The sequence below is a fragment of the Gekko japonicus genome, unplaced genomic scaffold (assembly GCF_001447785.1).
Source record: "Gekko japonicus isolate JY-2015 unplaced genomic scaffold, Gekko_japonicus_V1.1 scaffold1742, whole genome shotgun sequence".
NCBI classification, from domain to species: domain Eukaryota; kingdom Metazoa; phylum Chordata; class Lepidosauria; order Squamata; family Gekkonidae; genus Gekko; species Gekko japonicus.
This window is the reverse complement of record NW_015161453.1, coordinates 142548-157362: the sequence shown is the minus strand read 5'-3', so window position 1 is coordinate 157362 and position 14815 is coordinate 142548. Positions and strand designations below refer to the sequence as shown.

Here is a 14815-nt window from a genome sequence, read left to right as displayed (position 1 = left end):
GCCATCGTGCGCGTCGGAGGGGTTGCGGGAGAAGCGGTCTTGCTGCTGGATGGATTGCTCATCGGATCGGCTGCTTCGCGTTCTCCTGGTCCCTCGCAACGGCCCGGCTCAGATGCGGCTGAATCCCACCTTCGTCGCCACTGTTATGTAGTGGGTAGCCGCATGGATGGATGACAGACAATGACGTAGTGCATAGCACGCTTTATTAGGCACACAACAAGACATGCGGACAAATGGCCAGCAGGCCAACTATATACACACCTGGGGACGCCCCCTGGTCACCATTGGTGGGTTTGAATCCCCCGCCATGGCTCCCATTGGTTCCCCTGTGGAGGGACTAGAATCCTAGTCCCCATTGTCTTCCAGGACTGAAGCTCAGGTATGTGCGCTGACCTCCGGTGGCGGTCAGTGGACACAACACATGGATCCTCGGCCATTTCCACATGTGTTCATGCACTTCCAAAGGTTACCTGTTTTTTCTGTGCACATGTTATAAAGAGACTTTAAGAAGTCCTCCCTTTTGAAACGTTTATTTAACAGAGGAGGACTATTATTAATATAAGGTTGTACAATAGCTTTTGAGATTCTTGGAGAGGATATTTGATATTCTTGATATCTCTTATATTGTGAATTGTGATTAAGATGATTAATTATATATGTAGAAATTATTGTAAACATGTTTTTCAAAAAATATAAAATTATTTATGATATGTTATAATCATCTGTGCACGGTACTTGTTGTATGTTGGTTTTCCTACTTACCGTGGGTCCTTGTTTGGTTTTGTGAAGTACAGTGCACAAATCAACAATTCTACAGAAGGCTTCTCCGGTTCTCCAGCCTGCTGCATCTCTCATGCTTGCTTTGATGCTTGCTGAATCACTTTTTGTATTTAAATCAATATATGAAGACACAAGTTTATATTAGTAGAGTGTATTTTGTTCTAACACGGTGTTTCTTTACATTTGTCTCACCTGGAGGCTGGCAACCCTACTTGACCCTGTCCGTTTGACAGCCATTTCCTTCCCCTCAGGGGTCATTTCGTAGAAAAAGAGCTAGGGGAACTCATTAGCATAACTCATTAGCATATGCCACACCCCCTGACATCAGGGGCCCGGCGGTGGACCTGCATGGCCGGCGGGAGTGCGAGGAAGCCCCGCCAAGGCCCTCCCTGGCCCCAGGCAGGCAGGGGTGGGGAGAGGCGGGGGGGAAGCAACTTACCCTCCCTCTTCTCCTGCCTCCTCCTGGCTGAATGAGGGCTGGAAGCGGGGCGGCTGGAAGCGGGGCGGCTGGAAGCGGGGCGGCTGGAAGCGGGGCGGCTGGAAGCGGGGCGGCTGGAAGCATGGGGCGGGGCTTCATCATGTGCCCCACCCCCTGCACCTCACCCAGGGGAACTGCGATCCCCCGCGATCCCCCCCGAAATGACCTCTGCTTCCCCTGCCACTTAGGGGGGAGGGTTAATTGGCAATTGAGTTGCATTATACTGATATAACAGTATAACAATCAGTGTCTCCAGCTCTGTGAATGCACAGCTTCCATTTTTTAAAAAAAGTAAATCTTTAGCCCCTCTTGTTGCAGATATGCCTTTCCCTTATATCTCCACAATAAAAGAGACTAAAGACATTTTAACAAAAAGCTGGGAATTCAGAGAACTTGATACACACATTGACAATATCTCCCTATATTATAAAAGTCTTTTGGAGGTGGCACTCTCCAGAAAATTCGACACGCTTCAGAATTGGTTGGTGCCCTGGAGTGTCACTCTCAGGGCATCTGTCTCCCCTGGCTGCATTGCTGCCTCCCTTGCTGTGGTCCCGCCCACAGAGGCGGCACCTGGCATCTCAGCCTCACTCTCCTTGCAGCGGGTGGATGGGACAGACGCTCTGGCAGCTGAGGACTGGAGCTCGATCGTGCCTCCGCTGCGGCAGTCGTCCTCACCCCAGTGCAAGTTGCCTGCCGGCCTGCATGCAGCCAGATGATGGACGGGACAGGCGTTTAAGTGGGGGGGCTCAGCCTGAGCCTCCCGCTGTAGCCTGAGGTTGGCCACAGGTGGCCGGCCGGGCATCCGCCGAGACATACCAGCAGGGAAAGGCCTCTGGCAGCCCCCACGTCACCTCTCCCCACTCATCCACTCAGCAGGGACGGGCCTCTGGAGGCCCTTGCACCAGTTTTCCCCACTCATCCGCCAAGCTGCCCGGGCTGGGACAGGCCACCGGAGGCCCCTGTGCCACCTCTCCCCGCTCACCCGCCGAGTCGGGTGGGGGAAGCCCTCCAGAGGCCCCGTGCCACATCTCCCCACTTGCCCTCCGAGTCGGGTGGCCCTCTGGAGGCCCCCGCACCACCTCTCCCCGCTCATCTGCCGAGTGGGATGGGGGGAGGCCTCTGGAGGGCCCCGCACCAGCTTTCCCTGCTCGCCCACCAAGCCGCCCGGGTGGGGACAGGCTGCCGGAGGCCCCTGCACCACCTCTCCCTGCTCACCCGCTGATCCAGGTGGGGGGAAGCCCTCCAGAGGCCCCCGCGCCACCTCTGCCTGCTCGCCTGCCAAACGGGATGGGGGGAAGTCTCCGGAAGCCCCTGCGCCACCTCTCCCAGCTCGCCTACCAAGCCAGACCGGGGGAGGCTGCCGGAGGCCCCTGCACCAGCTTTTCCCCCTCATCCGCTGAGCTGCCTGGGTGGGGCCAGGCTGCCAGAGGCCCCCACACCACCTCTCCCCACTTGCCCACCAAGCTAGGCAGGGGAAAGCCCTCCAGAGGCCCCCGCACCACCTCTCCCCACTCATCCGCCAAGTGGGGTGGGGGGGAAGCCTCTGGAGGCCCCCACGCCACCTCTCCCCACTCACCCGCTAAGCCACCTGGGTGGGGAAAGCCCTCCGGAGGCCCCCGCCTAGGGGAGCAGACACTGCCAGGCACCCTGGCCCGCTGGGGCCTCTGCTGCCAGTGGGGTTTGGGGAGGGCGTGGCCCCCCGCCGGGGTCTCAAGCCGTGAGGGGGAGACATGAGGGAAGCCGCCACCGGCCGGCCTGCCTAGCATTCGTTGTCTTTATTGCCACAACGGGCCTTCTTCCTAGTAGCAATATAATGATAATCAATTTCTGCATTTTTTAAAAAAAGTCAAAGTCTCAATGGCCATGGGGAGGGGAGTTGGCTGCTGCTGTGGGACTAGTGAAGAGGAACTGCCAGGAAACCTCCAGTGTGGCAACCCCGTTTCCATTGCACTGTATCAGCAACCACAACAACCACAGGGAAACCACACAAGCCTGCCCTCGTGTGGAAACCAACCTGGCCAGAATCTGGTGAGAAATTCCACTAGACAAAGTAGTCTTGTCATTGTGTAACATGACTTTAGGGCCTTTTTGAACTGTAGTGCCTTTTTATTTTTATTTTATTTTCTTGCTTAAGATCAAAGCTGATTTTCCCAGTTAACGGAAGGCAGTGTTCTTAAATACACTGAATAAGCAGCTGACAACCAGCTTCCCTTGACAAGGGTGGGGGGACTGGAAAGGTAGTAAAGGATACATCAGTTACAAAGGATCTTAGAGGGAATCATTCTTGACAGATATGAGGATAATATAATTGCTCAAGATGAGCAGATTTTCTTTTATCCTGATAAATCACTTTTGGATAAAAAAGACTGGAACGACAGGTGCAAAAGAATGGCATGGGTCTGTTTCTGGAGTATTTACATAATTTTATATAAAGGAGTTCTGAAGTGTGAAGTGTAAAATGAATGTGTTGAATTCTGAGAAAGAGCACATTACAGAAATCAACTTAACACTCCCTCCCCAGCTATGAAGTTACTTAACATTTCATGAAATACATTTTGCATGTTGAAAAGGGGGTATTGATTTTTATTCGCAAAATGCTGAGTGGGCACTTTGAAGGAAGTGGAAGACCCACGACAATTACTAGCCATTTGCTTCTTTTATGCAAAGAGGTTCATGCAGCTGCATCGTGAATGCTTCGTGTATGAAATTGCCAATGGGGGCATCTCTTCAGGACATCACAGATGCTAGATGAAAATGATAGGCCGAGATTGCTCGCCGTACTCATCCACAGACTTAGGGATTCAAAAGGTCTTGGAATTGTGTGGCATGCCAGGCATGTTGATGGAAGCTCATCATAACAAACAGGACCTTGAAACATCTGTATTGTGTCACTCAGTGACCGTACTACCAGCTGTGATGATGTTATGAATGGTCATTGTGCTTATTTATTTTTGACTAAAATATTTATGCATTGCCTTTCCTCTTGACTCAAGGCAGCTTATGTACAGTTGAATTTTGTAAGGAAATATCTGTCTTCCACTTAATGGCTCCTCCTTAACCCACAGTTCACGGGGGGGGGGTCCCTTCTACTCTGTTCATGTGTGTATCTACAGACTATGGTTTCACTTCACGCATCTGATAAAGTGAGCTCTGGCCCAGAAAAAAAATGCTTCAATAAATCTGTTAGTCTTTAAGATAACACCAGGCTGCTTTTTCTTTATTATTTTAATTGCAGTTTTTAGTAAAGTCCTACTATATTGTAATCTGATTTATTTATTTATTTTATTTGTTTGATTTGTATCTAAGTTGCTTTGAGAGCCAGGTAGGCCGAAAAATGGAGTTCGTTTGTATGGAACATGTCCAGAGGAGGGCAACAAAGATGATGAGGGATCTGGAGACCAAGTCCTATGAGGAAAGGTTGAAGGAGCTGGGTATGTTTAGCCTGGAGAGGAGACGACTGAGAGGTGATATGATAACCATCTTCAAGTACTTGAAAGGCTGTCATATAGAGGATGGTATGGAGTTGTTTTCTGTTGCCCCGGGAGGTTAGACCACAACCAACGGATTGAAATTAAAAGAGTTTTTGGCTAAACATTAGGAAGAACTTCCTGACAGAGCAGTTCCTCTGTAGAACAGGCTTCCTTGGAAGGTGGTGGGCTCTCCTCCTTTGGAGGTTTTAAAACACAGGATAAATGGCCATCTGACAGCAAAAATGATTCTGTGAACTTAGGCAGATCATGAGAGGGAGGGCAGGAAGGGTTGCCTCGGTACTTCATTCCTGTGGCCCATTCTGACATGCCCAGGGAAATGCTGATCGCCATTTTGGGGTCAGGAAGCAATTTTTCTCCAGGCCACTTTGGCCAGGGATTCTAGAAGTTTTTTGTCATCTTCTGGGCGTAGAACAGTGGTCACTGCAGGTGTGGAAGGGGAGGTATTTGTGAATTTCCTGCATTGTGCAGGGGATTGGACTAGATGACCCCGGAGATCCCTTCCAACTCTATGATTCTATGAAAGAAATAAAAAGAAAGGAGGGTGTGAAGAGACTATCCCACACCAAACAACACAGGTAGATATTCCATATAATCTGAAATCAAAACTTTTTGATGGAGTCAAGAGCTTTTCTACACAAAGTTATCACTTGATTACTGTAGCATCAAGCAGAACTTTCATGTAAAGACAGTCCAATCCACATGTTCTCAGATACAAGGCAGAAGAGTTACTCTGCCCAGTCAGCAGTGCATGTGTGAACTGTGTATGGAGAAAGGTGAAAGAACTAGTTAGATGTCCATTAGTGAGCTGGGACTACCATCCCTATTGCGGGTACCACAGAGGATTTGTTTTAACCTTAATAGTTTAATGTTTAAAATATACACTTCTTGTATCTGCAGTACGATGCCATGGTAATCAACATCATTATATATTAACTTCTTTGTCCTTGTACAAATGCCCAACATGGTATAAGTGGGAGCCACGACACCTACCACTCTTTTTTGCTCCTGGTGCCCAATTTGTTTCCTTAAAGCAAAGAGCCAGTCATGGCTTTCCTCCATTTCATTGGAGCAGGAGGTGCTTCAGAAGAGCCCAGAAGGCATCTCCTTTGTTTCTACAGGAAAGACCCATTCAAAAATAGCCATCTCCATCACAAGAGGATGGTGTGCTTTTGTAGAAATTTCCCATGTTTTGTAATAGGATTCATTTTGTTATGACACCTACTACCAGTTCTCAAAACGTCAAACAAGCCCATAGGTTCAACATGATTGGGGACCACTGTCATATAATCACACAATTTTCTAACATGGGAATGGGCACACACACTCCACAGAAGAAGAATACAGGCATTTTACTTCTCTTTGATAATTTAATAAGAATGAAGACCAATCAGTAATGCTTAGCTTTAAAATAACATGAAATTAACATAACAGTATAGTACATGTCTATCTGAAAATTTACCCAGCACTGGAATAGACAAAGTAGCTGTTTTCTACATTAACCTTATCTACAGGTGAAACAGATACTTCAATAGAGATGTTCCTATCCTGACAAATGAAAATGGGCTACAACACATTATTGTCCTCAACTTTATTTTGCTGATGATGGCAAGCACCCGCGTTTGAGTTACTGTAATGCTATCTGCTGTGACTGAGGTGTCTAATAGTATCATGTAAACGTATGGATGAAATTAGTCCTTGACAGATTGCTCAGATATTTGAAGCCCATTCTCACCCATGCTGGGCCACCACTTACTACAACTTTACCAGAATGGTGTAATCCTGTAGCCAGATTGCTAACTAGCCCTAGAGCATATGGGGTAAGTACACAAATTGCATGTGTGTGTGTGTGTGTGTTGCATTAGTTTGTAGAGCTGCTATAGTGATTTTTTTAAGTTAATAGAAAATAGGAATTAGATTTCAGCTTCCCCTCAACAGAAGTTTATTCCTGCCAAGTCAATATTCAATAGTAAATCAATAGAGAAAGGCTCTGGTCTAAAATCGCAAGTACAAATATTGACAAATGCCTTCTGCATCTAATAAGGGAACTCCATAGTAACGTATCATCTAAAATTAGAGTAAGTGTCTCAGGTTCCTTGACAGATAGTGAGGAATTTCAGACAGGCGATATATTCCGGTTCAGGAACGGTTCCCAAATGGTTTCTGGTCTGACATTTCAAACAGAACCGTTTTAGAACCGGTTCCCTACCGGAATATATTTGTACTTTCACACACAAACGCTTCTGTCCCATTCAGGAAAGGGGGCTGAACCGTTTTACCTGTAAACCACTTCCAAGTAGTCTTCAGTTTCTTCTCCCAGATCTGAAATGCTTTTTCCCGCCATTTTTCACCCGCACGGGCGATCTCCGGGGTTTTTTTAACATTCGCTTTAGAGCGCTATAGCGCTGTAGCGCTATTACACAACAACAAAACAGCATTATAGCAACCCCATTGGAATGCCTGGAGTGTTGTGTTATAGCACTATAGCGCTCTAAAGCGAACGTTAAAAAAAAAGGCAGAGATCGCCCGTGCGGGTGAAAAATGGCAGGAAAAAGCAGTGCAGTCTGAAATGGCAAATCAGATCCAGCTGTTTTCTGGTAGGGGAAAGCAATGTGTGAAATGGCAGCCCTATACCGGTGTACTCCACGACGGATTTAAAACAGCTTCAAACCGGCTTAATAAAGGGTAATGTGAAATTCCTCAGTATCTCAGTAGCCAGAGGCATGAAACAGGGTAGCGTTCTTGTGCCTCCTCCTTTTTAACCTTTACATTAATTACATCACCAAGAGGCTTTCAGGCTCTGACCTCTTTCCTCCCCACCTTGGCTCACAGAAGATTTCAGTCCTTCTTTATGCTGACAACATGGTTCTGTTGTCCATAACTCGCATCGGTTTAAGAAGGACGCTGTCCAGGCTTAGTGACTTTTGTAAAGAAGAGCTTTTAAAAATAAACTGTTTGAAGACCAAGGTGATGGTTTTTGGAAAACAGCAGTGTACTTCTCGCTGGTCAATAGATGGGACCCCAGTCGATCAATGCCAAACCTTTAAATATCTGGGTATCACTTTTAGTGACACACTCTCCTGGAAGGCACATACAGAAATTATAAGATCAATGGCCCTCCAGCCAATGGGGGCAATTCTTAAATTTTACTGTTCCAAAGGGGTTTTCCAGATAGACCGGGCCTTAAAGCTCTTTCAGAGTAAGGTAATTGCCCAACTTCTGTACAGTTTGGAGGTTTGGGGATGGAATGATGCCCGATTGCAAACTTGGAGAGAATCCAAAACCTTTTTTCTGAAAAGGTTATTAGCACTACCTTCAAATACCCCAGTTGCATTGCTGAGAGACAAATTGGGCCTCCCTTCTCTTCAGGCACGGGCACACAAAGCCCCTTTTAACTATTGGCACAAATTTAAGAGAGCCCCAGTGATCATATTTAATGAATTTGTTTCTCTATAAGTCTAAAAGATCCTAAATGGCAATGCAATTATAACAAACTCCTTCAAATATATAATTTGCCAGATGTGGTCTGAGTAGCTTTTCAGGCCGATTTTAATGGTAGGGTGCAAATATACACACATGATGCTGCTTTAGATTGGCAAGTCATACTAGAAACCAAATTTTCAACCTGATATAAATCAATTAAATTGGATCACCTTTCGGCACAATATCTGTCCAAGATTTCCTTTTTAAAATTATGCTCAGCTTTTACATCCATTCACCGTCAAACAATGCAAACAGCTATGCTCGAACACCTCTGTACCCAAACACCAGTTGCTCAGCGCCTCTGCATATTTGGAGACCCAGATCCTGAACTCTTTATTTTTCTGGTGTCTTCTTAAGCTAGGGTCTGGTTTAAAATGAGCCTTAACCAAGGAAGTTATACTCATTTTCTGGGAACAACAAATAAACAAACTATGATCTGGATACATAACTCTTCCACTGGCTTGGTTTGGACGTGACACAAAACCAGAGTTTAATTAAACTAACTGTGGTTAGCGTGGTCTTTCAGAACCCAGGCTGTTCCACTAATTATTTTTCATTAGCATACATAAAACCAGATTCTGAAACTATGGCTTGAAGCTGGACACAGTTAAGCATAATTATGAGTTCACATGATGTATGGATGCTGATATTCTGGTTTAATCCTGGTTTGTTCCCCAGCACCATCTTTGCTGCCATGTAGGCTGGAATATCAACCAGGTTTATGCATCCAAATATACCCAAACCCCCAAAATGTACCTCAAGTAGTATTTTGACTTGGCTTAGTTATATCTGAACACCAAAAAACCCCTACTCCCAGAATTCCAGAAGTAATGAAAAGTTACCTCCTGGAATGCCAACAGTGCTTTGAGGGCTGGGAAGGGAGGTTGACTCCCAGAGTCTTATGAAGGCTTCCAGAGCCTCAAGAAGCCTTCTTAAACTGTTTATAATCCCATGGGCACTGGGCCAAGCCTTGAAAGAATACAGGCAGGCCAGGTAGCCATTCCTTGCCAGCTGTCGGGAATTGGGTGGGCTCTACCATGAGAAGGGCCAGCCACTGCAATGAGGACCTGGCTGGCAAGGTATATCCTGCAGCCGCCTCTTCCTTTTTCATTTTAAAAAACTGAAGTCCAATAAGGGCTGGGAGGGTGGACGCCCTCCTAAAATTCCAGCGTAACAAAAATCATGTCCTGTGGGGGAAAACACAAACTGAAATGAAAATGGTAATTTTTGAAGTACACACACTTAATACCAAGCACAGCTCTTGGGGGAGGTGGGGAAAGAGCAAAGGTAATAAAGCCAGCATTTGCTGAGGCAAACCAGTATGTGATCATCTGCAAGTGGAATCCAGGTTTTGCAAACTAACCACAGTTAAAATTCACCACATTTCCACATTATGTTTGAGGCAAGCCAATGGGCACATGCAGATCTTGTGCTTGCCAGTTCACTTTAATGGAAAGAATAATTTCATGTGCAAACCTCTCAGACCTTATCCAGTGAAATGAATGGGAAGACCTTTTGCATGCATGGATACTCTCTGCACACATCCAGACTTTTGCACAAAATGGGTTTGGATTTCGGTGCATGCATTGGGGCTAAGTTTGATGTAGCTCCACATAAGATTATTTATGGTAAAAATGTTAATCAGTTTTTTTTAACCATCTTAAAATGGTGTTCATTGTACGGAGCCAAAGAGTGAGGTTTTTAATTCCTAGGTAGTCTCTTTCCCCTTTTCTGTTAAGATAAGGCAAATTTATCTGATACAGGAATTCGATCAGCTGTCCAAATCAGATCCAGCCCAACCTATCATCTTGTGGGACTTTTGTCTTTCACTGATGAGTAACATTTGTTTTCATTTTTCTTAAAAATAAATGTAGGAGCAACTGAAGGACGATGATGTGGACTTTATTATCAATAACGATGAACTGGCAATAAATTGTCCAACCTCAGACTTTTCTCCAATGCCAGCGCAGAGCTCAGGAGACGCACCCCACCCTCCAGGCAAAGAAAACATTTATGAAGGGGATCTTGGCTTAGGAGGATATGAACTCAAATCTGAACCTACTCCATGGGAATCGTCAGCCTGAAGTCCAGTGAAAATATATATATGACAAGCAGCACAAGAAGGAATGCAAGCCATGCTTATTCTGCAGAGTTAGCAAGAAGCTAAAAAATGTATAAAGGGCATAAACTGAAAAGAAGTACAACTTTGCTGAATCTCTCCCTGAAGCCTGGAGCAATGAGAATTTATTATCATCCCATATATTATGCATCTACAGTTAATTTTTCTGACAGTGGGCATTTTTAATAACAGAATAGAGGGAGCTGCCTATATGCCAATGACATATGCACTCATAGGGCTGGAACCTATGATTCCCTTCTTCTAAGCTGGATCCCATGACTCTCTCCCAGTAAGTCTTCCTTCAACAGAGAAAGACTTCCTCCAATGGAGAATAATTGTTTTCCAGTGAAAGAAGACTTTCCTCCATCAGATGAAGCTTTTCTAGGCTGAAGGATGTCTTTCTCCCTTGGAGGAAGATTTGACAGAGGGGAGTGATAGGATCCAACCCATCTTCTCTGATCAGACATCATAATTCCCGGTCCAATCTCACATATGTACAAAGGCCTTTGAATATTTTTCTTCTAATTCATTCAGTAGAGGGAAGCATAGGAACTGAACTGGCTACTCCATGCTCCAAATAGCATCTGTGGCATGAAATGGACTGTTCTTCTGTAGAAGCTGATAGGTTTCTTTTCCCATCACCATTACAGAGCATTAGGATTCTTTCAGCATGTGGTGTTTTGCTGATAAAGGGTTAATAATATAGTGTACACACACACAAAAAGAAACCCTAGGCATTGATATATGAGCTGCTGAAGCCTAAACAGATCAATAAGAGAGGCACTTGATATTATTATTGTGATTGAGCATGATTGCTGGTGTAGACAGCAATTATGCTTTCTTCGCCAATCCATTTGTCGCCACTCCTGTGCAGTAACTTCATAATGCAAAGTTGTGTGCTGACGTTGAGCAATTTTTCATCAAATTCTCATGTTCAGTTATTACTTATGGAATCTGTGTATGTACAAGAAAAACAGAAAGAGAGAGAGAGATTATACATTTAAGAATTATAAAGTAAGGTATGTAAAAAAATTGCCCACGTTCTAGCATCTTAGTGAAGAATAAAACAGTCTTCGACAGTCTTAGATGCATGACCATTCTGCACTCAGCATGGAGAAAAGGTCATCTGAATCATCCATCATGAGCACATAAACATCGCTGCTCATTAGAAAAGGCTGTGGTGGAGCTCTAAATACCGCAATCCTAAACAGAGTTATATCTCTAAGCCCATTGACTTCCATGGCCTTAGAAGGGTATAAATGTGCTGAAAGAACAACTTGTGCTTCTGAAGAACTATTTGAATGGCCTACTAGTGGCATGCAGTGAACAATATGGACTGAGAGTAATGGATAGGGTGATTATTGTTAAATACATGCTATGGACAGGGCTATTTTTGGGCAGGACCGCACAGGAATGGAGTTCTGGCTGGCTCCTGGGTTGGCCACGCCCAGCAGGAACTCATTAGCATAATAGGCCACACCCAATAGCAGAAACTCATTAGGACTGGCTACATTAGGGCCTAATGTGTGGCCTAAGATGCAAAGGAGTTCCTGCTACAAAAAAAGCCCTGGGTTTTGACAACAAATAAGGTAAACAGAATAAGAAGGGAAAGGTGGGTGTGGCTGGATGATCACACTTCTGGTAACATGGGGGTGTGGCCTAATGTGCTAATGAGCTGTGCTGTCAGGGTGTGGCCTAATATGCTAATGAGTTTTGCTGTTGGGTGTGGCCTATTATGCTAATGAGTTCCTGCTGGGCTTTTTCTAGAAAAAGAGCCCTGGTATGGATAATATTGTTAGATGTCTTCCTGGATGGACTCTGGTACTTTGGAAGGGCCTGTGATGGAAAACTTTTTTTTACCCACCTGGCAAGTCCGTTCATACTTGCACCTATGAACTGCAATATCTTACATATTATGATCAGTATCAGGAGGGATGCTAGAGGGATGGCAACCTGCAACACCTGTATCATGAGACTGTACGGGAACTGCCAGCTAGGGAATGAGGCCTCCATATGATGGAGCTGTTAGGCTATGTCTGCAATACAGTTTTCTCCCTTTCTGTGGTTACATGTATTGTATCTGGTTGTGCATTTCTTCCAGTATTAAAAGATCATCCAACATCTGCAAGTGGTTGGCTCCTCTGAGGCCCTAGGGACATGTGGTTTTGTTTCCATTCTCATCGATCCTCTACGTGTTTCAACAGAAAAAATATATCTTTTGCAATTCCACATGTATCTGTATGAATCATAACTATGTGTAAATTTGTTCTGCATATCTCTGTTATGTTAAATCATGAAAGCTATCCTGGCTTATCAAGCATATTTACACAAATGTTCCAATTGCCTTTGTACCAGAGCAAGTGGACAGAAAGGGAAGGGGGGGACAGAAATGTTCAGAAACACCAGGTAGATTCTACCTGCTGTTGAGAGTCCTTAGCATTAATCTGTATGCCTTTTGTACATATACACTTCTTTAACAAGATAAGAGAAAGTAGGGACATCTATGCAGACTGAAATCTTTTCATAGAATAGACTCATAGAGTTGGAAGGGGCCTAGCAGACCATCTAGTCCAGCCCCCTGCCCAATGCAGGACCAGCCTAAAGCATCTCTGACAAATATTCATCCAACCTCTTCTTGAAAGCTGCCACTGAAGGGGAGCTTACCACCTCCCTAGGCAGCTGGTTCCACTTTTGAACCACTCTGACTGTGAAAAGGTTTTTCCTAATAATATCCAGACAGCATAAGTTAGGTAGATGCATTCTATGGTGTCCCTCAAATAATCACCAAGCCATAAAAGTCCCACATAGACAAGACTTTACAGATTTAAGACCACCCTGGAGCAGTTTGTCTTTAGCATTCCACTACTGTGATATGTACTCCTGCCAACCTAACTGTTCGAAAGCAAGAAATTGCAAGTAGATAAATAGGTGCCACTTCGGTGGAAAGGTAACCGCATTCCGTGCATCTCAGCGTTTAGTCAGGCCGACCACATGACCACAGAAACATCTTCGGACAGTGCTGGCCCTTTGGCTTGGAAACTGAGATGAGCACAACCCCTAGGATCAGATCGACAAGCTTTCAAGCAAGGGAAACTTTTACCTTTATTTACTGTGATATGTAGGATGTACAAACAAGTTGTTTCTAATACATGCATGTGCAGGTTCCACTGCATAGAAACATCACACGACTGGAAGTACAAGAAGCAATCCAAAGGAGAAGAAGCAGCTATCTGGAGAAGCAGAGTATAAAGAAAGTGTCACAGAATCTTATATTTCATGCTCTCCTCATATGAATTGTTGCACTTTAGCACTGGGGTTCCCCTCATTTGCTTTCTGAGCAAGCTGTTCACACAAAACATGTGGCTTCTCAATCTCATATATGATGAACAACCTTATCCAAAATCTCCCAAAATGTTCCATACAAACCATTAACATTAGAGGTCATATCTTTGACTACAATTCAGCACAAGGAGCTCAAGTAAATTGAATAAATAGAAATAAGCATGCTTAATTCTGTACTAGTTTACATTTTTCCCTTTGTTTAGAAATGCAGCCTCAAGGTGGCCATCACAGTGACATAAAAACATTCCTATCGTGATGGTGAAACCATAAGGGAACGTTTATGCAACAAAAACTCATAATTCTGAACGTCTGTGATCTGTAAGAATAAATGTCAAGTCATCTTAATGAAAGAGTGAATAATTGTAAAGTGAAATGGGTTTTGGTTCCATCACAGATGGAAACAGCAACACAAACTTAAATATAATCAAGTTTTAATCTTGCTTTTCCAAGTCTAATTAATTTCTGGTGGAATGTAATGCTACAGCAGCTGCTTTACAGCATAAATTTAAAAATGAGGATTCTAAGTACTCTGCAGCAGATCAGAAACTGAAATGCAGTTTTATTTCATTTTTTCCCAAAACACGAATCAACTTGCTTCAAAGGATCCTAGTCCCCACAAGGAAAAATATCTTTTGGCTCCATTAATATATGACCCTGATAAAAAGAAATCATGAATTTATAGCTCCTGGGTATGTTATATCTAGCTGCAACAAAGAGGGAGAGGATTGAAGAACTTTACGTATGTGAAACTTAGATCAAGAGGGTATGGAAGGATTTTCTTCTCAGTATCTCAGAGCGGGTAGCAGTTGTCTGGAATATTTAGTGGCCCAAGCTAAGAGTGGAGATACCTGAAAAAGGACTTATGATAGGTGGATAGATAAACCCTTCACCTGAACCTGCTGGTTTATGGAGACTTCTGAGATCATGATGCATAATAAGAATTTCACCAGGCATGTTGGTGCTGGAAAGTTATCACAGGGCTCCAAGGTGGCTGGCCTGGGACCTGCACCCCTTTACCAGTTGTGAGCAAATAAAGCTACACTAGGCATAGTTTATAGGAAATAGAACTCAGCCCAGACAATGGATTATATAAAGCTGCAATTCTGTGAACCTTTTTGACTT

The 14815-nt window shown here is 44.4% G+C and overlaps 1 protein-coding gene across 1 annotated transcript in view; it reads left to right on the top strand.

The window, feature by feature from the left end:
• The window catches only part of SLC9A9 (solute carrier family 9, subfamily A (NHE9, cation proton antiporter 9), member 9), a 236645-nt gene extending 225516 nt beyond the window's left edge, over positions 1-11129 (top strand). The window contains exons 7-8 of the mRNA XM_015429080.1: positions 6464-6569; positions 10107-11129. Of these exons, the coding sequence (XP_015284566.1) occupies positions 6464-6569; positions 10107-10316 (316 nt within the window). The 3' untranslated portion in view covers positions 10317-11129. The remainder of the gene's footprint in view (positions 1-6463; positions 6570-10106) is intronic.
• Positions 11130-14815: the final 3686 nt, after the last annotated feature.